Here is a 26,643-nt window from a genome sequence, read left to right as displayed (position 1 = left end):
CGCACATGGGTCAGCCAGCCCCGGTAGAGCTGGCTGTGCCATGGGAAATGCTGTGCCACCCGATGGGCGCGGGATGGGGCCAGGGACACTCAGCTCCTGAGGGTTTGTGGAGCTCCCGGCATCCTGGCGGCTCTGGGCGCAATTAGGTGCTGATCAGATCATCACCCTGATTAGTCAGCACTGCTTTCCAGACTGCCCCAGGCACAGGGCAAACCAGAGCGGTGGAGAGGCCTTGCCTGCCTCAGAAGAGGTGGGATGTGATGGGACGTGTCCTTCTCCCCGGTCCCTCTGCTCCGCAGGCTTGGGGGGGTTCGCATGGCAGCACGTTCTCCTTGCCCTGGTCACCCTCGGGGAGGCTGGTGGCGTGCCATGGCCCAGTCTGGGGACATGAGATGTGTCTTTGTTGTTGGCCAGACACCAGCTGCCTCCCCGAGTGGGATGGGATCATCTGCTGGCCCGAGGGCTCCCCCAGCCAGGAGGTGTCGGTGCCCTGCCCCGACTACATCTATGACTTCAACCATAATGGTGAGTGCTTGCACCCGGGCAGGGAGCGACCTCGCCTGGGTGCCAACGGGGACGTGTCCAGGCTTCCCATGGTCCTTCGGCTGCCACAGCGCGCGTTGCCTTCGCAGGTCATGCCTACAGGTACTGCAGCGCCTCCGGGACCTGGGCCACGGCCCTCAGCATCAACAGGACCTGGGCCAATTACACCGAGTGTGCTCTGCTCTTCTCCTCCGAGAGCCGGAGCCGTGAGAAGGTGACCTTGCTTGCCAAAGGTGCTGGGAAAAGGGGTCGGGATGGGGACCAGGGAAGCGTGCAGCAAAGCCCAGGGAACTGCTGGGAGCAGGGGGCTCTTCCCCCGCCGCTCCTCAAACAAGCCCTGCTCCCGCCGTGCCCTCAGCCTGGGGGGGCTGGGCTGCGGGGGGGTTGTGGAGCTCAGCCCTTCTCTTCCAGGCGGTGTTTGACCGCCTGCACCTGATGTACACCATCGGCTACTCCATCTCCCTGGCCTCCCTCATTGTCGCCGTCTGCATCCTCTCGTACTTCAAGTAAGGAGAAGCCCCACCCCCATTCCTGCATGCGGGAGAGTCACCCTCACCCCCTCCCTGAGGGGGAGCAGCCCCCGAGGGAACAGGCACTGGCCCCAACCCCCAGCACGAACATCAGCCATTTCCCAAAGCCCCAAACACCCCCCGTGTGACCGGCTCCCCGCCCACGCCACCCTGCCCTTGAAGGTGTCAACAGCCCACTTGCCCCCAGACCCGGCCCCTGTGCCCGCGGGAGGGCTGCCACCTTGGAGCCACCTTCGGTGGGACCCCCGTGCCCCAGCCCACGCGCGATGAGCTTGTCAGGCAGCCAGGGCTGGGCTCACGTCACTCCTCCTCTCCGCAGGCGCCTGCACTGCACGCGCAACTACATCCACGTCCACCTCTTCACCTCCTTCATCTGCCGGGCGGCCAGCATCTTCGTGAAGGACATGGTGCTCTACTCGGGCACGCTGGCCAGCACGGCGGAGAAGATGCGGGAGGATGACTTCAAGGCAGAAATGGGTCCCTCAGCAGGACAACGGAGCCACCTGGCACGTGGCATGCCGAGACCAGGGGCAGGATCAGGGGAAAAGGGGATTTGGGAGCCCTGGTGCAAGGGGATGCGCTCGGGACCCTCCCGGGTCGGGGCTGCAGTGCTCGGGGCGATGCCGCCGGGGAGGGATGAAGGGCCATCCCAGCTCTGCCAGCTTACCCCGCCCCGGTGCCACAGCAGGGACCAGAGCCACAGGGGACATCAGGCTCACCGCCTGCCCCAGCTCAGGGTGCCCTGGTGTGGGAAACGCCATCCCTAGGGAAAGATCTAGGGCGCCTGCTCTGCCTGATGCTGGAACATCCCAGGGGAGATGCAGCTCCCTGCCAGAGGGGAACGCGAGCCACACAGGGGACACAGCTTGGCCAGAGGGCAAAAGCCACCAGGTTTCGTTTCCAGGGGCCAGCCTGAGATGGGCCCCTCTCTGCACGTCCGCAGGTTGGCTGCAAGGTGGTGGTGACGCTCTTCCTCTATTTTCTGGCCACCAACCACTACTGGATCCTGGTGGAAGGTCTCTACCTGCACAGCCTGATCTTCATGGCCTACCTCTCCAACAAGAACTACCTGTGGCTCCTCATCATCATTGGCTGGGGTAAGCACGGACCCCAACCCAATGCTATGGCCACTGTGACCAGCTGGGAGCCGTGGCCTCAGCCATGGCTGCATGGCACCGAACGCCCAGGGAAGGGCAGTGGGATGCAGACCAGCTGCAAACGTGATGCTTCACCCAAGCTCCTCACTCTGGTTCCAACCTCTCCAGGTCTCCCCGCTGTGTTTGTGTCTGTCTGGGCCAGCGTCAGGGCCTCCCTGGCAGATACACAGTACGTAGGTCCCCCTCCTCTGGTGGTCCCTTGGGGAGGGAACGACGGGCTGCAAATGCTAGCAAATATCTGTGGGCACCAGAATTGTGAAAACGAAAATTTTCCAAAAAAACCAAGAGGGGTGAACACACGTACAGGTTTGTTCATAAAATTGTCCATAATCCAGACCAATAGTTGTTTTGTTCTGGATTTGGGAGGCAGATGGATGCGGGTTTACACCATAAAATTAACCAATAAAAAGTGCAAAGATGAAAGCTAAAGGACATGTTCTAAAATTAAGCATTTTAAAGGGAGAAAGGCCACCAAACATACAGCAGGAGTTTTAGATGAGTTGGCCAAGGAGTCCTTGGGAACATTAATGCTAATTTAAAACTGATTTGCAGCTTCATGATGGTTATGAAAGCTTGTAGCATGGCTGCTGGTGGGTCAAGATTTACACAAACTCCACAAAGGGAGCACAGGGTAGGAGGACGGGATGCTGGCTGGCGGGCGCAGGGAGCCATCAGCCAGCAATTTTCCTTACCAGTGATTTCAGGTTTCTCAAACTGTTTCTTTAACGGTCTCTTCAGGTGCTGGGACCTCAGCGCAGGGAATGTGAAGTGGATTTATCAGGTCCCCATCTTGGCCGCCATTGTGGTAAGAATCCTGTGGCTGAATCTCCCAATCCTTTTTGGGGAAAGGGGATGGATAGAGACCCAGAGCTGTTCGCTTGTGGCCACTGGCACTGCGTCCCCAGCCACCCTGGCACCCAGGGAGGGCCCACATGATGCAGAAGGGTCCAGGGGCATCGGTCCCTCCTGGCTCCGACCGCAGCATCACCCCCATGTCCCTGCCTGCAGCTCACCCAGAACTGCCTGTCCTCGTCCCAGGGGGCTGTTCGGGCAGACCCAAGGTCACTGTGGGTGACAAAACCACAGCAGGTGTTTGTCGGCAGGTGAACTTCTTCCTCTTCCTCAACATCATCCGGGTGCTGGCTGCCAAGCTCTGGGAGACGAACACGGGGAAGCTGGACCCCCGGCAGCAGTACAGGCGAGTGCTGGCAGCGCCAAACCATGCCCCGGCTCCTTTCTGCCTGTTTAGCCAAGACGGCTCCCGGGGGGCTGGGAGCAAAGGGCAGAGGTGCGGGAGAGGCTGTGGGAGCGAGGGAGGGTGGCAGGACGGTGGCAGCCAGCGCTTCTGGCAGCGCGGTTTGACCGAAACAGCCGGCTCAGGCGCTCAGGCTCTGCCTGCTTCCTCCTCCAAGCTGGACACCGTGCGGTTAGCTACACACAAACCAGCTGCAGCAGCAGCAGCTGAAGCGACTGCCCTCTTTGCCAGGACGCTCACGGTGTCTGCCAGGGGGCTGGGGGCTCCTGGCAGCCCCGGCTCACGGCGTTCCTCCTCTCAGGAAGCTGCTGAAGTCCACACTGGTGCTGATGCCGCTTTTTGGAGTCCATTACGTGGTGTTCATGGCCATGCCCTACACCGAGGTCTCCGGGGTCCTGTGGCAGATCCAGATGCATTATGAGATGCTCTTTAACTCCTCTCAGGTGTGTGGACATGGGGCTGCTTGCCTGCTCCGAACACCGAGCGATGCTCATGCTGGGAGGGGGAGGGACGTGTACAGCATCCCAGCTCGGGACTCACGCTCCACCTCTCTCTTTTGGCAGGGTTTCTTTGTGGCTTTCATCTACTGCTTCTGCAATGGGGAGGTAAGTTCAGTGTGAGCAGCTGAGCTCCCTGTTCCAGCCCCTTTAGGGTCGGGGAAGTCTGCCCGCAGACCCCAGGCTGGGATAACCAGAGGGAAACACTCAGATCCATCCCTCTCGGTAGGGTTTGGAAGGGGAAAAAATCACTAGGAGTGAAAGCCATGGGGAAGGGACGGGATCCCTGTTTCCCCAGGCCCCAGCAGCCACCTCTGGTCTCTCCCTCAGGTGCAGGCGGAGATTAAGAAAGCCCACTTTCGGAGAAGCCTGGCCCTGGACTTCAAGCAGAAGGCGCGTGCCAACGGTGCGGCAGGGAGCTGCTGCTACGCTGGGCTGGCCTCCCACGCCACCGCCAGCATCAGCACGAGCCTTGCCGGGCGAGGGGCAGGGAGCACACAGCAGCGGGGGCTGCTGCCCCCCGCCCAGGCCAGCCTGCCCGGCTACATCCCTGGCTCCTTTGCCTCAGGTCATTTTTTGCCCTGTCTGACCCAGGAGATGAGCCAGAAAACCTGTGGGGAAAACACAGGCGACTTCACAGAGCTGAACCAGCGTCACCCCAACCTAAAGAGCGAGCTGGAGACCATGCTATAAAGCCAAAGGCAGGTTTCCCGGCGGGATACCCAGCTGTGTCTGGAAAGATGCTGCTTGTCACGCTTTGGGCTCCTTTGACGCTTGCATGGACAGCTGGGGTTGGGGACAGTCACTGGGCCACCGCAGCTCCTGCTCCCTCACGGCCGCTGTGCAAAGGGACCACGTGCTCTTGCCCCTTCTACCACCCGGCCGAGCAGCCAGCTCCACACCTCATTTCCTTCCACACACGTGCGAGCGATGCCTGTGCATGCAAGGCCTGGAATCATCACCAGGAAGCAATCCTCCCTGCTCAGTCTCACCTCCAAAGTCTGGAAAGCGACTCAGCTCCAGCGCTACGAACTGTGCTGTGCCTGGGGCTGGCAGAGCACGCACTGCCCGCAGAGCTGCCCTGCAGCTCACCCTGCCCTTGCACCTTCCTGCAGCTCATGGATATTGCGAAGCCCAACGTGCAGCGCCCAGCCACAAGCAGGGAGTGCGAGACACTGGGACGCGACGGGCTCAGGGAGGCAGGCCGAGCTTTAGAGCTCGGGAAGGGCGCAGCAAAGGCCTGGGTCCCCCCCGCTTTACAGCACGGTTGGCCATAATGTACAGCGCTGCATGCAAGTCTTGGCCCTGTAACCCTTCTGCAGGCTAAAAAGTGAATAAAGGGAGAGTCTGGCTTGTTTCCATCCTTGAACTCCGTTAGGGATGCGAGCAGTTGCTGGAGGGCAGCAGAGGGTGAAAAGGGCTGGAAATCCAGCCTTGATCACAGCTCACTGCCGGGGACCAGGCAGCCCCAGGCCCCCCCTGCCCACGCTGCCACATGTGTGCTGCCTGGGAAAGCTCGTCACCCTGATGGGAAAAGACATTCCCAAAGAGCTTGCCATGCCCAGCCCAGACAATCCAGCCAGACCACAGGGGAGGGGAGAATTGCTGCATCATTGGGAGATGACGTGTATGTGCCAGTTAAAATCAAACAGCATGGTGGTGGTAAGATGTAGAATTTTTTTTCCTACCTGCTTTAAATGAGACACAATCCCTCAAGGCAGTAACTTCATGATAAAGACAGTGACAGCAAACGTGCAAATAATTTTGTGCATTCACAGATCTTCCAGTGAAGAGCTAAGACACCAAAGGAGTCACAAGGATTAGGAAGCGCTGGAGGGACAGCCAGCCAGAAGTCACATCAGGGAAGGGAAAGGCTCCAGCATCCATATTCTTTAAATGGTCCAGATGCTGGTGCAGTCAGACACGTCCGCCCCCCCTCCCACCCAGGAAAGCAAGCACTGTACGATGCGGATGAGGCTCAGCTGGGTATATGCCCTGCTCTGGGGGAGGACAGGCAGAGGGGGTGACTGATGTGCAGGCACAGAGGCAGGAGCAGAATCCAAGGATTGCACTTTACAAAGAAACCTGAGCTTCCTGTAATTGATTTGCTCAGCTGCGAGTTCTGCTCTGGTCTCTTCAGAAGCAAGCAGCCCAGCCTGACGCTGCAAGGAAAGAGATTCTCTTTCAGGGCAGTCGGCGTGCTGCTCACACTGCTACCTTGTTCTGCGGAGATGGAATCAACCCTCTTATGTATCTAACATGGGGCTGTGAACTGATATTTATAGCTCTCTGTCAGTGATCAATATTTACTCATTCAAGTCTCAAGAGGCTCCTAGTAGCTGAGAGAGGGGTGAGGAATTTCAACAATCCTATCGAACGGCAGAGGGATGCGTTAAAAAAAGGAGGGGAGAAACCCCAGCATATGCCACATCCAAGACCAGTTCCCTGTGGCAGTGAGCTGAGATCCAGGAAGGGAGGGAGCAGATGGCAGCTTTAGACTATGGAGCTATTTTTATTTTTTTTGTTTTGAAACTCAAATCTTTAGTTGTGCAGAGTGATAAACCTTAAGTGTGACAAGGAAAGGGGAGTGCAACATCTTCTAAACCCCTGCCGCATCTGCCCTGGACATATTTGTCTTAATACTGAATACTCAGAGCTCAAACCAGTGCAATGAGGTTTCTGCCTAGACCATGCTGAGGGAACTCAAATGGAAGCTATCTTTACAAACCCCCAACAGATTAGAGCTAGTTAGTGAGGGGGGCCAAATAATCAAGTTGGTGTCTTAACTGAAACAGGCAAGTCAGATCACAAGACTGTTGCAGAGTTCTCTTTCCAGGTCAACCAATGACGCCATGAAAGCCTGGGATAAGCAACATGTCCTGGGCTGTATCCTTCCCACTTCTAAAATGGAGAAAAATCTATTCCCCAGGAGGCTTTGAAGCTAAAACAGGGTTTGAAAACAGTTTGGGGTGAAAGATAACTGAGAAAAACAACAGGAAATCAACTTCTGGTGAAAAAAAAGGAACACAGTCAAATCTCCATCCAAATACCAGAACAGCTAACGGAAGAAATTGAGAATAAAAAGCACATGCTAGATGTTTTTGTACCAGTAATAAAACATTTACTAGAGCAAGCAGAAAGTAAATGCACAGCTGATAAAGAAAACATCACAATGTCACAAAACCCTGACAGTTTCTGATACTTCTTTCAGTAGAAACAAGACAGCAGTGGGTGCTGACGTGTTTCAACAAAAGAGTTCTTCCTTACCTTTATGGTGCAAAAAAAAAAAAAAAAAAAAAAAAAAAGAAAAAGAAGTTAAAAAACTGATAATACACACGACGAGTTAAAAACAGTCAAGCAAGATTTTACAGTTTTAACTACATGTGTCCAATATGGGGCAATATTCGAACTGTTGTTCTTCATCAATTGCTTTTCAGGTTCTCCCTAAAGGCTTCTGAGCAGCAGGTCCCTGAATGTCTGAATGAAGCCTCTTCATTTAGCTACGCTTCATGGGGGGCACCAGCCTTTGATTGTTGTGGTGTATCTACATTTTTTCCCTTTTTTGTTTTTAATTTGAAGAAAGCATTCAACCCTCTCATAACAGAGGGTGCATAGGCACAGCAGAGAGACAAGTTTGCTATGCAGGCTTCCACCAAAATGAAGGTTATTAAGAAAGACGACGTTCTTTAAAACAAAAGAATACATGGGCAATGGGATTGGAATTGATGTACTGACCACAAACAAGCCAGGGAGTCCATCAGGTGAATTTGTAGTTAGCTGGGCTGGAGAGGGATCCATTGAACAGCTTCATTAAAAAAAAAAAAAAAAAAAAAAAAAAAAAGGCAAGGGAAAAAAAAATGGAAAGAAAACCAACTTGCTTCATCCCATCTTCAGCAACATAAACTGACACATTCTTAGTTGATGAGGAGAGAATGTAAGGGGCGACCTGGAGGACAAATGATTTGGGGTTAAGAAAATACGTGAAAAGAAAGAGACTGGGGAAGAACTCACCATACTGAACAAATTGCTGAAAGATTAATGTTTAACAGGTGGGTCCTGAGCATCTCTAGATGGACTGGTTCTTTAACTGTGAACGCTGGTTAAGAACAGACTACTTTATAGTTCTATGGACAACAGTTTCTTAATGTTCCAAGGACATGAAACAGCTTCTTCCGTGTCAAGAAGATCTGTTTAAATCCAGCGAAGAGTCATTTGAGCACTGAATGTTTAAAAGCAGAACCCAGGGAGCTTTATCAAAATGATTTCTTTTTGACTAAGCATTGTGTGCACACATCATTAGAGTGAATCTGTCCACAGATGTACCAGCCCAGACTTGCACGAGGAGTTTTCATCATTTCCTTCTCTTCTCCCAGCTGCTCAACAACCAGTTACCAAAAACCCCCAAGAAATCCTCTGGAAAAAGACAACACTACCTGCAGAGATTCTAGGCTGTGTAACACCAGCTTTTAACTGTCCCACCGGCTCTTCTTACGCTTTGGGGGCTCTGGGACAGCAAAACCATCTGTCTTGTTGTCTCGGCTGTTGGCTTCCTTCCTGTTCTCACCATTCCTGCTCTCGTTGTTCCTACCTTCGTTGCTACTCCTGCTATCACCATTATTGCGATTGCCACTGCCCACATCAGCGAAGTGCCGGCTTTCACCGTGGCGATGGTTGTCGCCATGTCGGCCTTCTCCATGGCGGTAACCGTCACTGTGGCGACCGCCTCCTTCTCCATGGCGCTGCACTTCATTGTAGCGACCACCACCCTCTCCACGACCACCGCCCTCTCCACGGCGTGGGACCTCGTTATGGCGACTGTTCCGGTTGTCATTGTATCGTTCTCTGACAATGCCGCCGCCGCTGCCACCACCACCACCGCTGCCACCACCGCTGCCGCCACCGCCAGCAGTGGCAAGGCTGGTGCTGCCGCTGCTGCTGCCTTCTCGATTGCTGCTGCTGGCATTGGTGTTGTTGAAGCCCTGTACTCCCATACTTGGAAAGGTAGGAACGCTACTCAAATTCCCCGTGCTGGTGAAACCTGGAACACCCTTTGCTGCTGCGGCAGCTGCAATTGGGCTGTCAGGATTTGCAGCATTTTGCTGTGCTGAACTCGTCGGTACTGAGTTCAAGCTCCCAGCACTGGTCCAGCCACTAGCACCAGCAGCGGAGCTACCAGTCTTTTGATTATTTAAGCTTGCAGCAACAAAGTGGCTCTTATACTGGGACTGCCGGAAAGAGACAGAAAGAAAAAAAAGAGAGCATGTTTGCCTCTACACTGCACCACAAAACACGCAATCATCATGCAAACAAGCCTATCTGGAATTCTGGGGACCCCCTAGAAAAAAAAGAGTTCCTGTAAAGTCAGCTTTGGAGTGATTACATTCCTGCTGTGCTTACGTACACAGAATTAGTAACGGACCATCTGCTACCAGACCACAGAAACAAGGGTACTCCTATACCATGGGGTTAATTTTCATACTGAAAAGTTTCTCTGTTCCCCGTTTCTTTTGATTGCAATTACACTACTGCTGCTAAGCAACCTAAATAGGATCAAGCCTAGGCGCAGAATCCGAAAGGAAAGAGAGCAGAGGCAGCAGAAAACTAAGTTTGGCAAATTAACTTGGTGCAGCTATGTTCAGCCCAGCCTGCATACTAATTCTACCACTGTGGCCTGCAATGCTGAGCACGTGCTCCAAGTGGATGAGACATGGCCACAACTACCACGCTCACCTTCCCTAAAATCTAGTGTTTCTGCATTTTCAGGGGAGAAAAAAAATAATTGTCTTGAATCATCAGTAGTAAAATTTTTCCCATGTCACGTCCTTTCCTCCTGAGTCAGAACTTGGGAGCACAAATCATTGAACCAACCTGAAAAGCTGCTTTCATTGCTGTAAGTCTGTCTCCCATTGCCCCAGTGGACGGCTTGTATGCCTCATAGTTACTCATGACACTGTTGTTGTTTCCACGGTCCTATGCAAAAAGACAAAGGACAACTGGAGAGATTTATCCAACACAGACACTTTCAATTCAACCATTCTCCACATCTGTCTTGACCCTGCACTCTGGAAATACATCTACTGAGGATCACAGAATCACAGTCTGGTTGGGGTTAGAGGGGATCTCTGGAGATCATCCAGGCCAACTCTCTGCTAAAGCAGGTTCACAGAAAATGCATGAGAAACTTCTGGATAGCACTGAGCAGCGGAACAGTTTGCCCCACGACCTTGAGGGCAACAGAAAAGTAAAGCTGCATTAAGTCTTAGTGACTCACTAATCAACAGTGTAACTGCTTTTCCCAGCTCCTTATAGTACAAGCAAAAGCCAAATGCAACCAAACGGAGGCTTTCACAGAGGTCATAGCCAAGACAGAGTGTGAACATGGCTTCAGCGGTGACTTCTGGAAGGATGCTGAACATGATGTGTTTTCAACACATCTACAGTTAAACTCTGCCCCCGTACACATGGGCAGTGAGCTGTTTTCCTAGCATGGACATACCTTAGTAAGTGTTACGAATGCTGCAAGACTTTTTGCTGCCAAGAATCAGCCTGGAAATGGCTTTTCAAGTAGTTTATTAGCATTTATTTTGCACTGACAGTCTATTTTTGGAAGAATCCAAACCTTCCAGATTACTCTGGCCCTATAGAAGGTAGCTCTTGACAAGAGGATAACACCACAGGACAGTTTCCCTTGAGATATTACTGATACTAACTCTGAAAGATTCTGGGCTGTGAAAAACTTTCAAAGCAGAGGCTGTATTCCAGTACTAAGATTTTTTTAAAGAGGAGTCAATACCAAGTTTAAAAGTTCCAAGAATTTGTAAACAACTTCTTCAGCATCTCAACTTACAGAATTTTCTGATCCCAGACCAGGACGTTCACGGTATCCTAAGCCACCACCACCAATATTTAGCTTCTTGCCTTTTCCTCCTTTGAAACGTGATTTCCGGAACCACGGATTCTGTACAAAAGAAGGACAAATGCTCCTCAACACAGGGAATAAGAAGCTTCATAAATGCCTGTAATGAGGCTCAGAAAAGAAAGATTTTGAGCATTTCAAAAGAAAAATATAAAGAAACTGTTTCTCATTCAACAACACAGCTGTTGCAAGGGGATGGGAGTGACAGACTACAGCACTTTGAAACTAAGCTGCAGACAGTTCTGTCACGTGGGTCTGAAGCTTTTTGTTACAAATACTTTTTATGAAAACTAGTTTTGCGCCCTGAACTTCCAGCCATGTTAAAGTTTTGGGGCTTTGCATACTAATAAACCCAGGAATAAATGCCATTCTAATGCCATTCACTTGGGAGCTCTGGACTTGCTCATACCTGGGTTTTATTTATTTAGCCCACTGCCTGGCTAAGGAGAAATGAGGTTTCTGTCAGAAAAGCTTCCTGCAACAAGCAGTGACCAGGAAACGGCAGTCCAACCAGACTTACTGTCACCAGGCTTTTAAATAATGGTTGGCTGCACCTCTTCTTATGCCCTATAGTTTCTTCAAATCTGAAGGCGCCAGTAAGCCAGGCCTTTCAGCTTCTGTATTCTCTTCTCAAAGGCAGCCTGTGGAGCTCTGCCTCACAAATCTGAAAACGCTGTCTCTGTACTTCAGAAAAAATATTTGCTTCTAACAGCTGGTGTCCAAGCTGCTTGGCAATGAAGCCACAAGCATGCTAATCCATCTCTGAATTTGGGAATTACCAAAAAGCCTTTGCTCTCTTACAGCTACATGGGCAGCAAAAGGCAAGAACTTAAAGAGCTGACTAGTACAGTGGCACAAAGCACAATTGCTTCAGCTCTCCGTCATACCTATATATAGCAAGCCTGCCAGACAGCACTGCAAAGCAGGTATAATGATCAAGCAACAACTATTTCACAGAGTAGAATGTCCCTGCAACTATTTTCTAGTTTAGCTTTCAACTAAGCTGCGTTTTCCAGGTGCCTGCCATAAACGCACATCAAAAATCTGACTGTAACGAGATACTGAAGCTGGAGCGCTCTGCTGGCATCAGCTAGATTACAGCTCCCAATTTCCTAGGCAGTGCTTGACCCCAATATAGATTATATTACTGTGTTCCAAAATCTTCATGTCTTCATGGATTCTTTCAAAGGCCATTAAAACCACTAGAAAGCCTACTTAAAACCAGTATAGATCGCCAAAAGGTCACTGCTTACACATGATGGAATCAGAAACAAGTCCCTGAGCTCCTGATTTTGTGCTAATCATGGAAGGAATCTTCCTCTACTCGAGGAAGTTTGTACTTTCGCTTGTTCATACCTGCATTGCTAGATCCAACAGCTCTTTGGAAACATGTTGATTAGCGCCTTCCAGATTTCTGACGAGATCACCAGCAAAGTTACTGTCTTTGGGAGTCAGCAGAGTGTAGGCAACTCCCTTCTCCCCTGCTCTGCCAGTACGACCAATTCTGTGGGTGTGTGTATCTATGTCCCGAGCCACATCATAATTGATGACAGTCTTAATGGAAGGAATATCTAACCCACGAGCTGTAATGAAGAACAACATAGTGGTAAGTGTGATTATCCCAAATTAACTCAAAACAATCCCATTCATACCAGCATATCACTTAATTCTGCTCCAGCACACGAAAGGAGTTTCCACAGGAACATACCCCAGTTAAGACACCCTTCGTAGGCTAAAAGTCTCACTGTAGTAGTATCTTCTCTAACAGTAGTATAAGTACAAGTTCACAGGATTGGAGATGGAAGAGATCTCTTTAAATGACTGCTATTCCAAGGAAAAGAGAGGGCTTTGTTAAAGGGCTCTGAAATTCTCTTTTTGTTCAGCTAAACGTCTGGGTACAAAAGCTGTTCTAGAGAAGGCTTCAAGTGTGTCTGTCTCCTCTTCATTTAAGCATGTGTCAGCTGATTAACAAATAGTAACTACTTCCTTAAGAAACAGCTTATTTTCTTTCTGTAGATTAAAAAAATATCTGTCAGACTGTAATTTAAACATCATTAGAGGATTTTAAAAATAAAACCCCGTACTAACTGTGTACTTCTGAAAAACATCTGGAACACAGTGCCCAGCAGGTGCAGAAGCCAACCTTGTTGCCTGCCACTGAAATGTATTATTTTTCTGCTGATATCTACAACTTGGATGAGCTGCTGTTACTTAGAAAGTCACATACCTGCCACATCAGTAGCTACCAGTATTGGGATCCCCTTTTTCTTAAATTCTGAAATGACTTTATTCCTCTCACTCTGGTCCATGTCACCATGAAGCAGCCCCAGATTATGATCCTCCTGCTTGAGGTTATTGGCCAGCTCTTCTGCATTTGCCTTCTTGGTGACAAACAGGAGAACGCTCCCAGATGATGTGAACTCCACGAGGCGTCGAGTCAGCCAGTTCCATTTGCTAGGGCCAGAGGGGAAAATCTCCACAATTTGGGTAACATCTTCATTTGCCTAAAGAGAGAAATACGACAAGCAATAACACAGGACAGAAAGGACAGTATGGCAAACAAAAACAGATGGCAGAACAAATGAGGAATTTAAACTAGGTGTGAGAATAAAAAGTGGAGAAGCAGGGGACCAAAATTCTCCTCTCAAAGTCTTCAGCTCTTGCTTAACTGCTGACCACTTCATTTTCACAGTGCAGAAAAGGCAGGGCTAAATGAGCTACTCTTTGCTAAATGTGAAAGGCAAAGTGCAGTCTTTGACATGCTGCAGTTTAGCACCCTACTGATCTAAAGACGGGTACGTGCAACGCCGATGCTCTTGCGACAAGATGCTATTAACAACTACAACAGACTGTGCAAGAGCAGGGTCTGAGATGGAGAGGATGCTCATCAGCAGAAGTTATTCATATGGTGATCAGAGAAAGTACTCCTGAGAGCTGTGACTTGAGTCAGGAAGAGGAGAGGCAAGAACAGACTCCCTACACCCGCCGCGTTGCAAGTGATAAAAATGCAGCAGAGCTCACAGCCCTATCTGGCAGTTTCTCAGAAAGATTTAATTTTTACACATTCAAATATTAATTATTTCAAGCATGATGCTCTCAGAGTAATAATGCAGATCAAGGAATAGAAACCCTGTGACTGAGCTAGGAAAGCTGCTTCTTTTTTTTAAGCAAAATTTAGAAAAAACAGTTTCCCAGAAAGAAGGGCTTCAGGTAGCTGTTAATTTTTTTTGTTACAAAGGCACGCCTCACATTCCTGATTGGAAAAAAAAATGCAGAGAACTGGTTAAAAGAAAAATGTTCTGAAGGCATCTTGTGAAATTTCTCAAGTTTTCATATATTATAAGCAAAGTTTCTCCACAGCAAGTACACATCTGTCCACCTCATCGACTTATTACCAAATCCCTGGTCTGCTAATAGTTCAGCTGCTACTGTCAAGCAAATATAGAATCAACATTCCCACATAAACCAGCTGAAAGATACTACAGTTTAAGTTTCAAATCCTTCATTGCAAAACCTGCAATTGCTTTATTTATACTTAAGAGACAAAACAAAAGGATATGCCCATTGACTCAGCTTAATAAAAAGAATAAAAAAATACATCAGTCACTGCACTAATGTTTCACTCCTGGATGAAACCTCCCATCAACAGAAGAGTATTTGTTGGCAGAAAGGTCAATAAAAAAAAACCTGCAAAAAAACCACTGGGAACTTTACTACTTTTTGTTAAGCACAAAGTATTTACTCTTAAATATAAATGACGATTACCACAGTTTAACTTAAATTTCAGACAACAGAAACTGAACAGTTCATTTCTCTGACTGTCTCAGAAGTATCATGAAATTACCTCTCCAATGTCTCCCTGCACAACTCGAATTGGGTCGATCAGAATATCTCGGGCCAGTTTCTCAATCTTCTTACGGAAGGTGGCACTGAACAAGAGGGCTAAAAGAAAAACGATATTTGAACTCCTTGAAAAATAAACTTTTATTTCAGAACTGTGAACACACTGCACAGATCTTGTGAATGAGGACCTGTACGGCTGTGCTAGCTATCAGTGATCTGAAGTGACAGTCTGTTTTACTGGTTCTAATGAAAATTACATTTTATGGCATCTGAAATAAGACGTTGATAAGATGTGGCACTACAGCGAACTTTCTTTCATGGCAGCTTACAACACAGGATCTCAAACCATATGAATATTAGTTCAGCTCATCATCTTTGATTACAGTCTGTGGTGGGATTACAGACTGATGAAGAGCGTGGTTAAATGCCCACATTTCACAAGTGCTCCATCCCAACACGCCACAGCGAGAACACCACCAGCGGACTTTTGCAAAAGTCTCATTATGTGGCTGTGCCGAGAACATGAAATTCAAGCTCTGTTCCAGACTCTTAACGGGTAGCCCACCATGTAGCCTCCTTCAGCTCTCAGTTTATTTTGAAACATGCTTATACTTACTCTGTCTGTCAGGACGTACATGGCTTGCGATTGATCTAACCTGGTATTCTGGAAAGGAGAGGAAAAATGCTCCATAATCAACATTGTATGCTCATTATTTAGTAGAATCACTCAGAATGCAACTTCATTGTTTTATTTAACAAAAAACAATGGAATGAATGAGTGCCTCTCATTCAGTATTTAATTTTACTGTGACTTCCAAGTGCTTTTTGCTGCGCAATCGAAGTTCCTTTGCTGTACAAAGAAACTTTTGGAAGTCCCTTCAGCAAAATATTCCGTAAGCAAAGATCCTAGCTGAATCCATGCATACCCTGTACATTTCACAAGTGTCTCCCTCCTTTTGCAGGATCACAGTACTGTCAGATCTTTGCTATGTCCCATGATGCTTGAGCACATACTCAAAATCATCCAGATCCGAATGACCAAACTTATTCCAAAGAAGTAGAAAGTTATTTTAACGCCAGCAGTTTGTACACACTGATACAAAGCACTGAAGTGGCTTGCCCAAAAGTTATTCAGCAACTCTAAGATAAAAATCAGCTTCTTGGACTTCAACATCAACAGGACTTTGCTGATCTCTTAACAGCAACAGATATTGATCTTTAAATAGGAGTTTTGTCTATAAGTATTCGCTTAATGTATTTTCAAGTATATAAAGCTACAGGGGTTATAAACAGTCCTGCTAATCTGGGAACCGGACACCACTGCTTTCCAAAACAGTGACCTTTGTTCATTACATACCAAAACCCATATCAAACATTCTGTCAGCTTCATCAAACACAAGGTAAGTGACTCTTTGAAGGTTTGTAGCTTTCTTTTTCACATGATCAATCAAACGACCCTATTAAAAAAACCGAAACAACAAAAGCCAAGTTTTTAAAGCATATTTTAAAAAAATGTTAATATATACATCCTTCCATTAACTGCTTTTTATCCTCACCAGAGACTCAGAACAGAAAACATCTCAAGGCTTCAGTCTAGAAGTGTCAATATTCAAGTCATAGAAATAGATTCCTAAAACTCTCGTCAACTATGCTTGACAAGCTGAACTGTAAGACTGTTTTTTCAAGCTTAACAGTGCTGAGATCCTAAAATTCCCCATTCTTCACCACAATTAAATTTTAAATGCAAACTGGCTACTTAACCCCACAATTTTTGGCAAGGGAGTTCTTCATACTTTGTTTTCTTGCCCAGCAGACCAATAAACAGCCACAATAAAACTTCCTCCAACCATTAGCTGCTCTGTTTTGCCCAAGTTTGTAACTATTCTTTGCAATAAGCGCTTATTTAAATCACTGGTTCAGTATCAATACCCATTCAACCCTTCAGCATTACTGCCACAGGCTCTACACTGATTCAGGAAGATGGCACTCAAGTTCATGACATTCTGGGAATTTTCTTCATGGATTTAAGGCTCAGCAATCAGAAGCTGGTATCGCACACAACTGACACCGATTCAAGCAGATCTTGCTTGCTACTCTGTCTCCTATCGGAGACCATACTTAATGTCTTTCAGTTCCTCCTGGGAGAAGAATAATCCCAGCATATTTGCTCTCAACATCTGATAACTTGTGAAGAATCTAGGTTTCATTAATCAGAGAACAAATTCTGCCTCACCAGTGCTATTAAAAAATCTGTCTCAGCTTCAGTCCAGCAACAAAATGTTGTACTGTGTGCATACAGGTACTTACTGGTGTGCAGACAACTATCTCTGCGCCCTCCTGGAGCGCTTTGGCTTGCTCCCACATGCTTCCTCCTCCATACACAGCTACAGAGCGCAGATTGTATGCCTTACCAAAGCGCTTGCATTCGGAATGGATCTGAGAATTGTAAACAAAGCATGTCACAGTTCATGTGAGACAGATCTGAGAAAATACACCTGCCTTAGAAATACAGTCCAGCTTCTGAAATAATTTTCAGCTAATAACTTAATGAAATCATTCAGAAATCCTCAGGGCTGAATACTTCAATGCTTGTGGATAATTTCCAGTAGTTTGAGAAACCTATTTAAGCGTCCAACCATAATTTTAACCTCCAGGCTCTATCGTTTTACGCAGAGAATTGGTGGCAATGCATCCACAATATTCTTAATACTTGGAAATAATATAGTAGCACTGTGCAAAAATGTACAATTTCAGATTTGCTATGATCCCTCAATAAGACTTTGTAGGAAAGAATTGTGAGCTTATACTGGAGCCACACCACTAATAAACAGGGGTAGTTTTTTCAAATAGTTTATGGAGGTTCTCTGATAATTTCTGCCCAGAATTTTGTCATGTTCTATAACAATACTGTATGACACATATAGGATTACTACACATTTACCTGTTGGCAAAGCTCTCTGGTCGGGCAGACAATCACGGCAATGGGACCATCGCCTGGTTCAAGCTCCTTTTGATCCATGATGTGAATCAACATCGGCCAGATGAAGGCTGCTGTTTTTCCACTTCCAGTCTTAGCTATCCCAATCATATCTCTGCCACTTAGTGCAACCGGTACACCCTAAAAATAAGGAGATTCTAAACCCATATTATGCCTACCTTAGCATATTCTTGTACTAGATATTACATGAAAACTCAGGTAACAAGAGGAAAGCACATTACAGACGACTCACAGTAACACAGGTCGAAGCTTACACAGTTTTACTGCCAAATTCAGATCTGAATTAGTTTGTTTTAAGGCTGGAAGCAATTACCATGTTCTGACTGTTGGTGTCCTATATGAAATCAATGTTTGGGTACTGCACAACATCCCAAGGATACATTTACATGTACACAAATGCATCTCATCAGCTGTAAGAATGCTAAAAATAAATTCTTTGAGCCTATTCTTTCTGTAAACATTCAGAGTGCTGAAGTCCTCAGTTCATCCCTACTGCTGCTATAAGGACCTCTCAACCACTGTTTTTTACAAATATCATGGGCTAAGGTCCTAATACACATCCCCCTAGATATAGCGCCACATCATTTTTTATACTTCAAAAAAAGCATGTGAAGTGGTGCGGTTCTAGTTATGTTATTGATAACCTTAATTACTTATGGTAATCAATCTACATATGCAGCAGAATCCCTTTTGCTTGCACAGCTCTCCAAGGAATGACCAGTTAAATGCTCCAGTTCACAGAGCATTTATTTCAACTGCCAAAAGAAATGAGAAAAATGCCTTGTTGCATACCTCTTCTAGTCACAAGACATTAAAATATAAGCTGTTTAAAGGAATAAAGTCGATGTATGGCTCTTTACTCAGCTACTGCTATGATTGTTTTTAACACAATTTTTAAAAAACACCCAAACCCAAAAAACAACAACCCAAAAAAACCTTTCATACATTTCTGTAAGCAAGAGATGTCACTTAAATGTTCTTCAGTCTTCACTAAGAAAAAAATGAGGAAAAAAACATGGATATATTTACAGTGGTCATTTGACAAGAAAAAAGCTGGGGGGTAAACCCCTATTTAAGTAATACCAAAGCCATTTTCCTAGAAAAATACAGATTATTCTTCTCTTTAACAGCTTTATATAGGAAACTAGATTTGTATACATCCTCATATGGACTAGGGACTTTTGCATATGTTTCAGTAGCTTTCCTTAGGTGTTAGAGAAGTAACAACACTCACCTGACATTGTATAGGAGTCGGCTGGGTATACTCGGATTTCCTAATTTGATGCATAAGTTGCTCATCAAACCCAAAATGAGCAAAACTACTGCCAGGCCGTGGAGGAGCAGCACCAGACACCTTAGAAACAGAAACATATCTTTGCCTCGTGAACAGTAAGAGAAAAACAAAGAAGAATCCGTACAAAAATGAAACCAAAAGAAAGGCGTGTCTGCCTCTGAAAATGGCCTTTTATTTTCTGAATAGATATAAGTTTAACTAGGTAAAAATTCCAGATGTGTTATGTAAATAAGACTTTCAGGTATAAAAATTTAGATAAATTGTCCATCGACATAAGCTACTAAACATCTTATCGCCTTCCTTGTATAATTGGTCTTCCCCAAATAATTCCCTTCATAGAGAGTCACCACACTAACATGTCACAAATGGCAAAGAACTAATTCTTTCAGATAATAGTTCCAGTTTCAGTTCCTAGCTCTGGAGTTCTTTAATCCAAGTGCAACCATGCAACTGGCAATCTTCGGTGCCCACTCTGAAAAATCTGGAGAAGACTTTCAAGAACTGCTAAGGAAAATCAGGCTTCCTTAAATCAAAGTCACTGAAGGTGTCTGAGAGGCTTGGTATTCAAAAGCTGGAGTTTCCTCATTAAAACTGCTAAGACAATCCAAAAAAAACCATAGGGAGAAAAAAGATCCTAGGAGGATCATTTTGTGACCAGCTTACCCGGAGATTAAGTTTATGACGTAACTCCACCACTTGCTGCGGGGTGAGACTGGTGATCTCCTCATGCTCATCATAGAAATTTTTCTCAAACGGTGGATATTCAATCTGCAAGGGTAACTTACCGAGTTAGTTTGGGACTCGAGATTCTCTCTCTGTACACTTAGTTTTGGAGGGGAAGAGTTCTTTTTCTCAAAAGTTCTTAACTGTCTGCAAGAACATTTGTTTAATACAAAGCTATGTCAAGAATCTTTAGTATGACTTAGGTAGCACAGCACTGAAATACTACAGGGACAGAAGCACAGACCTGCTTTCTAAATGCCTCAGACAGAACAGAATGGAATAAACTTCCTACCTCTGAATGATCAATAGGTGGGAGAGGATCAATGATTTTTTTGGACGGTGCAATTGGGTTCCCATCACTATCATACTCCAGGTTATCCTCTTCCTCTTCTTGGACCACACCAGCAGTGGGATTTTCAGCCATGTAGCGAAAATAAGCTTCCTGCAGCAAAACATATCAGTAAAATCACATACAATAGGATACAAAAATGCTGCTAGATTTGTTTAAATTATGTATATGCTAGACAGCTGTTTGCTTTCATACCCACCATTGAGAGAAAAAACAACCACGTTCACTAGGACTGATTCTTCTAATAAATACCAACAGTTATGTCCAGAAGGACAGTAAGTACAAATGAAGAAAACTATAGTGTCAGTTAGAGCACAAAATGCTTTTAAAAACTAAACTTCTCTTACATGTCTGCTTAACAACTTCTACCAAGACCTGTTATGCTTAAACAATGGAAGAATCTGTTCTTATTTCCACATGAACGAAGTGCAAACACTGCAGGTTTTTAAACAGAGAACACAATGTTACTAAGCATGATGTTTATGTTTTTTTAAACACACTATGCCAAAGATAGTTTCTCCACTTCCCTAACTAGACTCTAAGAAATGAAAATAGGTATCAGTTTTTCATGGAGAGAGTCAACAGCAAACGGGAAATTATTTCAGAAGAGTCCTTCAACACAAGCCCAAGTTTGAAGTCACTATCACCACTGTCATATGCCATCCTTACAACTCACAAACATGTATGTCTCTCTCAGAATCTTGCTGCCACACCAAGATATTCTTATGGAGAAAACAGCAGTCTCACTTGACTTTCAAGCAAATATTTAAGACCAGATTTTTAAAGCAAGGTTCAACTACAAATATATGTATAAACCCGTCTGGCTTTTTCGTTTGCGTGGCCAATTATCACTCAGTCACATAGATATGCATGCAACGCACTTGGAAAACAGCTGTCCCCAAGTTAAAGTCACCTTTGCTCAAACTTTAGCACAGCTACGCTCACCAAATTGGAAGCAAAGGCCTCAAGGCCAGACAACCGTGCTTCCGTGCTTTGCATTACTGCAAGTAACACAACAGTTATTAATTAGAACTTAGTAGTAAGGTATGTTTTGAAATGAAGTCTTTCCTCTTTGTTTACTGTTTGTTACAGTGATGCTTATAATCCCCAATCAGAACTGGATGTCCTCCAAAAATAAAGAGCAAAAAGCCCAATTCTTGCTCTTAACAGACATGACATTTCATTGCAAATAGCCTCCACATTTAACAGCCTCTCACTGGTGCTCCTGGTTAGTTGATTCTGCTAATTTCAAATTTGTTGAGACTTTCAGATACTGAAATACCTGTACAGGAAGTTCAAGTTCAGATTGACTGAAAAAAATCTTCTTAAACAGAGTAAAAAAGAATGAAATTGTCTCCTAGTACTCTTCTTTTTTTTTAGTGAAACAGCTAGAAGGGTAGAAGAGTAACCACTAGAGCTTCCTGCTGAATTGTCCGGATACCTGTGCGTGATACTGGAGTTTTGTTTGTACCTAGTACTTATATATTTGGCGAGGGAAGGTTAAAAAAAACCCCAAAAACAACAAAAAAGAAGATAGAAAGACTGCATAGGAACTCACTTGGTCATCTTCCTCTTCAATGTCATCTCGAATACCCCTGGAAAAACAAGCGGAGAAAAAAAACTTCCCTGCAAGTGTTCCACATACTCAGCTCCATACTTTCATTTGATTAGTGCTGAGCTCCGTATTTCGTGGAAGACACAACACTAACAACTCAGTAACATTTATAATCCCAACCCATGGAGTTTTCGTATTTGGTGCCAACCATAACAGCGACCCTGCAAAGACTTCTTTTTACTTCTAGTAATGAGACTGAAAGATTAGGATTCCGTCTTCCCAGTAGAAGCCACATCAAAGATCATCCTGGTCTAAGCTCTTGATGCTACAGAAGTCCCATAACTGAAGAGGAATATGAGCCAGGAAGTGCAAATCCAGTTCAGAACATCCCCAGGTGGCGATTTGGATCCGGTGTTCTGTTTCAGGACCATGTATAATCTGATCAACCCCATGCAATGCAAGTTCTACCAATGTATCTGACATTTATATCAAGAATCAACAGCATAGTTATTTTCCTTGGTCAAAACAGATAGATAAGCTGTAAAAATGTAAACTGTTTTTAAACTCCAAATTTAGTATCCCTGTTATCATGTGCTAACTAATGTATCGGCTTTACAGGGAATGTCTTAAAACCTAGTTGAAGTTTGGAAGATTCTCCAGTACTACAGGCAGAGCAGCACTGAATTATTTTCCTCACATAAATGCAATTTTAAGCTAAACCAACCTGATCACTGCATGGATGTGGAAAGAAGAAAAACTATTCAGGTTGATTTGGAAAGTGGTGGTAGTACAATGTGCTGCCCCAATTTGCATGACCTAGAAAGATTTCTCATAAGAGAGAACTCTCAGTTTACCATAGGATGCCACCATGGATTCCTTCCTCCTATTATTCAGTTTTTATTGTACAGAACATTACCCATGGGGGATATCATGCGCTGGTTAATGCTGGTTACTAGGTATTTATTAGATTGTCTACAGAACAATTATCATCAACAAAATGCATTGGAATTCTCTTAGCACCATACAAGACACAGGCAGGCATGGGAATTATAAAAGAAAACTTACTTAACATTCTTCTTTTCTTTGTCTTTATCTTCGAGCCTCTTCATGTCTCGAGCAGCTTGATCCTAACAGGTCATAAAATTATAACATGTTAAAAAGACCAAGATGATAAAACATGGAAGGGAAAAATGTTTCTACATAACTAGATCATCAGGCCACAGAGACGACACTTTTTGGACTAAACTTTCTCTTGTTCAATATCCTTATCATGCTAAATAAATACTTCTACAAATAGCTTTGAAATGTATATACCATAACTTTGCAGCAACGTTGTTGAAAAAAAACCCACATTCCCCGCATTCCTCCTGGAAACAGTGATAGAATCCAGCTAATAACAGAACTGTAGCTAAGAAATAGCTCATGATAAATACAAATTATTTCAATTCAGGTAGCGAAAAATGCAAAACCCCGTAATTTCATATTCAGAGACACACAATGCTCTTCGCTGTATTGTTTTGACATGCTCAAAACAGTTAGTTAGGCTATCGTAAATCATATCTACCCTCTCCATACCTAATCCACCTTTGAGTTCTAAATAACACAGCATCTCACACAAAAAACCGAAAGGTAAGTGACATTCTGAATACAGTTGCCAAAGCTGTGAGTGACATTTGCTGCTCCTGACTGGAGAAAAGTACAGTTCCAAAAATTAATAAACATTTCACGAGCTGGGTCTTGCCTCCACTTCAGCCATGAATGCCTCCAGAGGATCATCATCGCTGTCAGAGTCTGCTGATTTGGAATGAAACTGCTGGCGAGTGGGGGAATTCTCTGCGGGAATGTATGGCAATTCAACATTGCTGGAATCTTCCTCTTCATCCTCAAAGTACCTGAAAAGAAAAGAACAACAGCCCAGTCAGCACAGAGCCTACAGTACCATGCTGTCTTTTGTGGTTTCCGAGTCAAGCTTCCCACACTGAGGATAATAAATGTCAGTATATACACAGTATATATACAGTAAATACACAGGAAAAGATGTTGAGATGTATTTATTTACAATTATTCATGTTGTAAGCTAAAAGAGGTGGCAGGGCAAATAGGTATTATGACACTGATCTTGAGTGGGTCTCCCAGGCTGCTGAATATAGGATGTTTTTCCGACCTCCCTTCTATCCAACGTTTGTGCAGCTAATAGAAGGGTTAGTCAAGAACTGTGGAGCTGAATGTTCCCCTGCGCAAACAACACCCAAATTTATTCTGCTTGGCTCCAGTTCTGAACACACCAGTGTCAATATGACTGAGCTGACTGAGCCTCACAGTTGAGATATGTTCTTAGAGAGGGGAAAGCTAGGGGAGATCTCTCCATGGGCTGCGGTATTGTCTTAAGAGTCTTTTAAATACACTTAAAGACAAGATGTATTATTACTCTGATTTTACAGATGACATGCTGACACCCAGAGAAAGGTAAATAATTGGTTCAGGGCAACACCAAAGTCTGCTGCAGAACAGAGGTGGGAGTTCCTGCATGTGACTAGCTCAGTTTTTCTTGATGCTACTGCCATAAAGCTACCAGGGTTCTGTTACACCATAGTGCAGTGTTAGGGTATTTATCCTTAAGCAGGCTTTCCTAAATAACTAAACCTCATAAACATCACAGATAATACTGTCCCTGACCTTGGAATCTTTAAAAGACTAAAATCTAGAGCTAGATAAACACAGGAAACAACTTGTACTTACGCATTCTCTTCATCAAAATTTGCTCGCTTTGACCCAATTTTGTAGAAAGAAGGCAGCTGAGGAGGTCCTGATTTTGCAAATGCAGCAGAAGAACCGGCTGTTCCAAAAGCACTATGAGACTGTTGAGAGAGCTTAGGCTCCTCTTTTTTTCCAGGTGTTATGGCAAATCCACCAAAACCAAAGCCTCTCTTAGTACCAGGTCCACCTTTATTCCAATTCATGATGTCCCCAATATACCTGTTAAATTCAGAAAAGACAAATTAATGCCCTCTCTCCTTTAGGCAGTTACATGTAATTGTCATGGTTTTTCTTGTAAGAGCATTACTTCAGTCATTATAGACAGACTTGTGGAAATGTGACTGACAAGAGTTTGATCTGTTTCCCAAAAAGGACTGGGCTTTGCTCTTTCCTTGTAAGCACGAATGTATCCATAATCCGATAAAAGAATAATAAAAAAAAAAAGGCGGTCTTTCAAAACAGATCATGTCCCTCAGCTATTACTTAAGCACATTTAAGATGTTGCTTGTTTCATCTGTTTTGCAATCTAAGACAAACAAACCCAAGGCCAGGACTTTGAACATCAGCAGGAACAAGACATGAAAAGTCAGCTCGGTACATATTTGGCATGTCCATACAGTCCCATCCTTGAGTGTTCCATGGTTTGTAAATACCACACTACTGCAATCCAGACACCTCTAGAAAAGCGGGCCCAAAGCAGCACACCGCTCCATTAGAAGACAAAGCACACTTCTGCAAAAAATCAACTCACTCTTCTTGAGAAAGCATCTTTAGCTACATGTACGTTCTTCAACCTACATTTTTCAAACCATGTTTTAAATACGCCACATAATACGTCTGCCCTGAACTCGTTTTTTAAGTTAGATGAAGCGACAACTGAACTGATCTACTAAAGACATACGTTTTCTGTTCCAAGTAATTTCATTATTTCATCTGCATGGTCAAGTCAGTCATACCTTTAAGGCATAACCTTTAAGTGGGTTATAATTAGATAGGCCAAAGGCTACAAGCTTTATTACACAATTCTTCCCATTCAGTGAGAATTCTCCAGTAAGACCAGAATTCACTGGCAAAAGAATCAACTTCAAAATAATCTGAGAGTAAATACTGCTCCTGCTGCCTGTGCAGCATTGACCAGCTTGGGCCTTACTCTATAAACCTGAAGCCTAGACCAGAGCTTGCTAAGAGACTTCAGGGGAAACTGCTGCTCGGTTCTCCCCCGCAGCAGCTGCCTGGGTGTCCTGCTGCCCCACCTGCACCGACACAGGAGCGCTCACACCTGCAGACATGTGGCAGATAAGAAACCAAACTGTGCAACAAATGGACAAAAGTGTACCCTTACACTGCCGCTGAGAGCACAGCGAGACATCTTTTAAGTTACAACATCTGATTTTAAGGATTCTTCCTCACTGTGCTTATCGACATTTTTGCTTTCCCTCGTCCCACTGCAGAAAATACTGAGAATTCTTCTTTTATTCTGTCGTACAGCTGCAGAAGTACAAAATCCGGTCAGCTTGCCCAGGGAGCGCCCTGGAGCGAGCAGGGAGAGGGCTGCAGGGCAGCGCCGGAGGGCAGCGCGCCCCGCATGCTGCCAGGGCGCCTCTTCCCCGCCAGCACCGGCTCGGTGAGAACCTCCGCGGCGCGGAGCCTTCCCGGGGTCCCCAGCACCGGAGGGAGACGCAGCGGCGCGTCCAGCTACCCCGTCCCCGGCGCCCGACCCTCGCTCCCTCCCTCGAGCTCGGCAGGGCAGGACAGGGGGCCCGGCGTCGCGCAGAGCCCCCGGCTCCGGGGCGGGCGTGGCACGGGGGGCGGCGGCGTTTCCCTGGGCCCTGCGCGGGGCCGCTCACGGCCCTTCCCGCCGCGGGGGCGGGCCCTTTGTGAGGGCCAGGCCCAGGCTGCCCCAGCCCGCGCTAGGCCGCGTCCCCGTCGCCTGCCCCGCGGGAGGCACCGCTGGCCGGCAGGGAAGGGGCGGCCGCGCCAGCCCGCTCCGCGCCCCCAGCCCCTCACTCACCCCTCGGGCACCGCAGCCGCCGGCCGCCGCTTCCCCAGTTACCGGGGCGGGGGGTGGAGACGCGCCGCACCGACGCGCCGCCGTGCGTGACGCGCTAACGTCACAGCGCGCCCCGCCGAGCATGCGCGCTGGCAGCGGGGGAAGCCGCGGGTGGAGGGTGGCGGGAGCGGGCGAGGCCCGGGACACCCCGGGCCACCCTGGCAGGCGGTGCCGCG

The 26,643-nt window shown here is 46.2% G+C and overlaps 2 protein-coding genes across 3 annotated transcripts; one reads left to right on the top strand and one right to left on the bottom strand.

The window, feature by feature from the left end:
* The first annotated feature begins 150 nt into the window (after positions 1-150).
* Positions 151-7,387, top strand: LOC308055480 (parathyroid hormone/parathyroid hormone-related peptide receptor-like). The gene is given in 9 exon segments (XM_080369448.1): positions 151-760; positions 762-1,049; positions 1,393-1,550; positions 1,991-2,399; positions 2,969-3,035; positions 3,334-3,432; positions 3,791-3,928; positions 4,049-4,090; positions 4,313-7,387. Coding segments are annotated over 9 exon segments (1,932 nt in total). The 5' UTR covers positions 151-392; the 3' UTR covers positions 4,676-7,387.
* Positions 7,081-26,548, bottom strand: DDX42 (DEAD-box helicase 42). 2 transcript variants are annotated; one of them, XM_080369575.1, is made up of 18 exons: positions 26,429-26,548; positions 24,400-24,636; positions 23,402-23,552; positions 22,726-22,787; positions 21,664-21,700; positions 20,049-20,198; positions 19,697-19,801; positions 18,974-19,093; positions 17,683-17,859; positions 17,049-17,177; positions 16,099-16,198; positions 15,358-15,405; positions 14,743-14,840; positions 13,126-13,402; positions 12,255-12,481; positions 10,830-10,940; positions 9,851-9,952; positions 7,081-9,207 (listed from the first exon to the last, which is right to left on the bottom strand). In XM_080369575.1, the coding sequence occupies exons 2-18, from the start codon at positions 24,618-24,620 to the stop codon at positions 8,449-8,451; spliced, it is 2,874 nt and encodes a 957-aa protein (XP_080225701.1). In that variant the 5' UTR covers positions 24,621-24,636; positions 26,429-26,548; the 3' UTR covers positions 7,081-8,448. The 2 variants fall into 2 exon arrangements, with proteins under 2 accessions (XP_080225701.1, XP_080225702.1); XM_080369576.1 differs by lacking the exon at positions 26,429-26,548 and adding an exon at positions 25,760-25,936.
* Positions 26,549-26,643: the final 95 nt, after the last annotated feature.

Source organism: Falco punctatus (genome assembly GCF_963210335.1).
Source record: "Falco punctatus genome assembly, chromosome: 19".
NCBI lineage: Eukaryota > Metazoa > Chordata > Aves > Falconiformes > Falconidae > Falco > Falco punctatus.
This window is presented reverse-complemented; position numbering and strand designations above follow the sequence as displayed.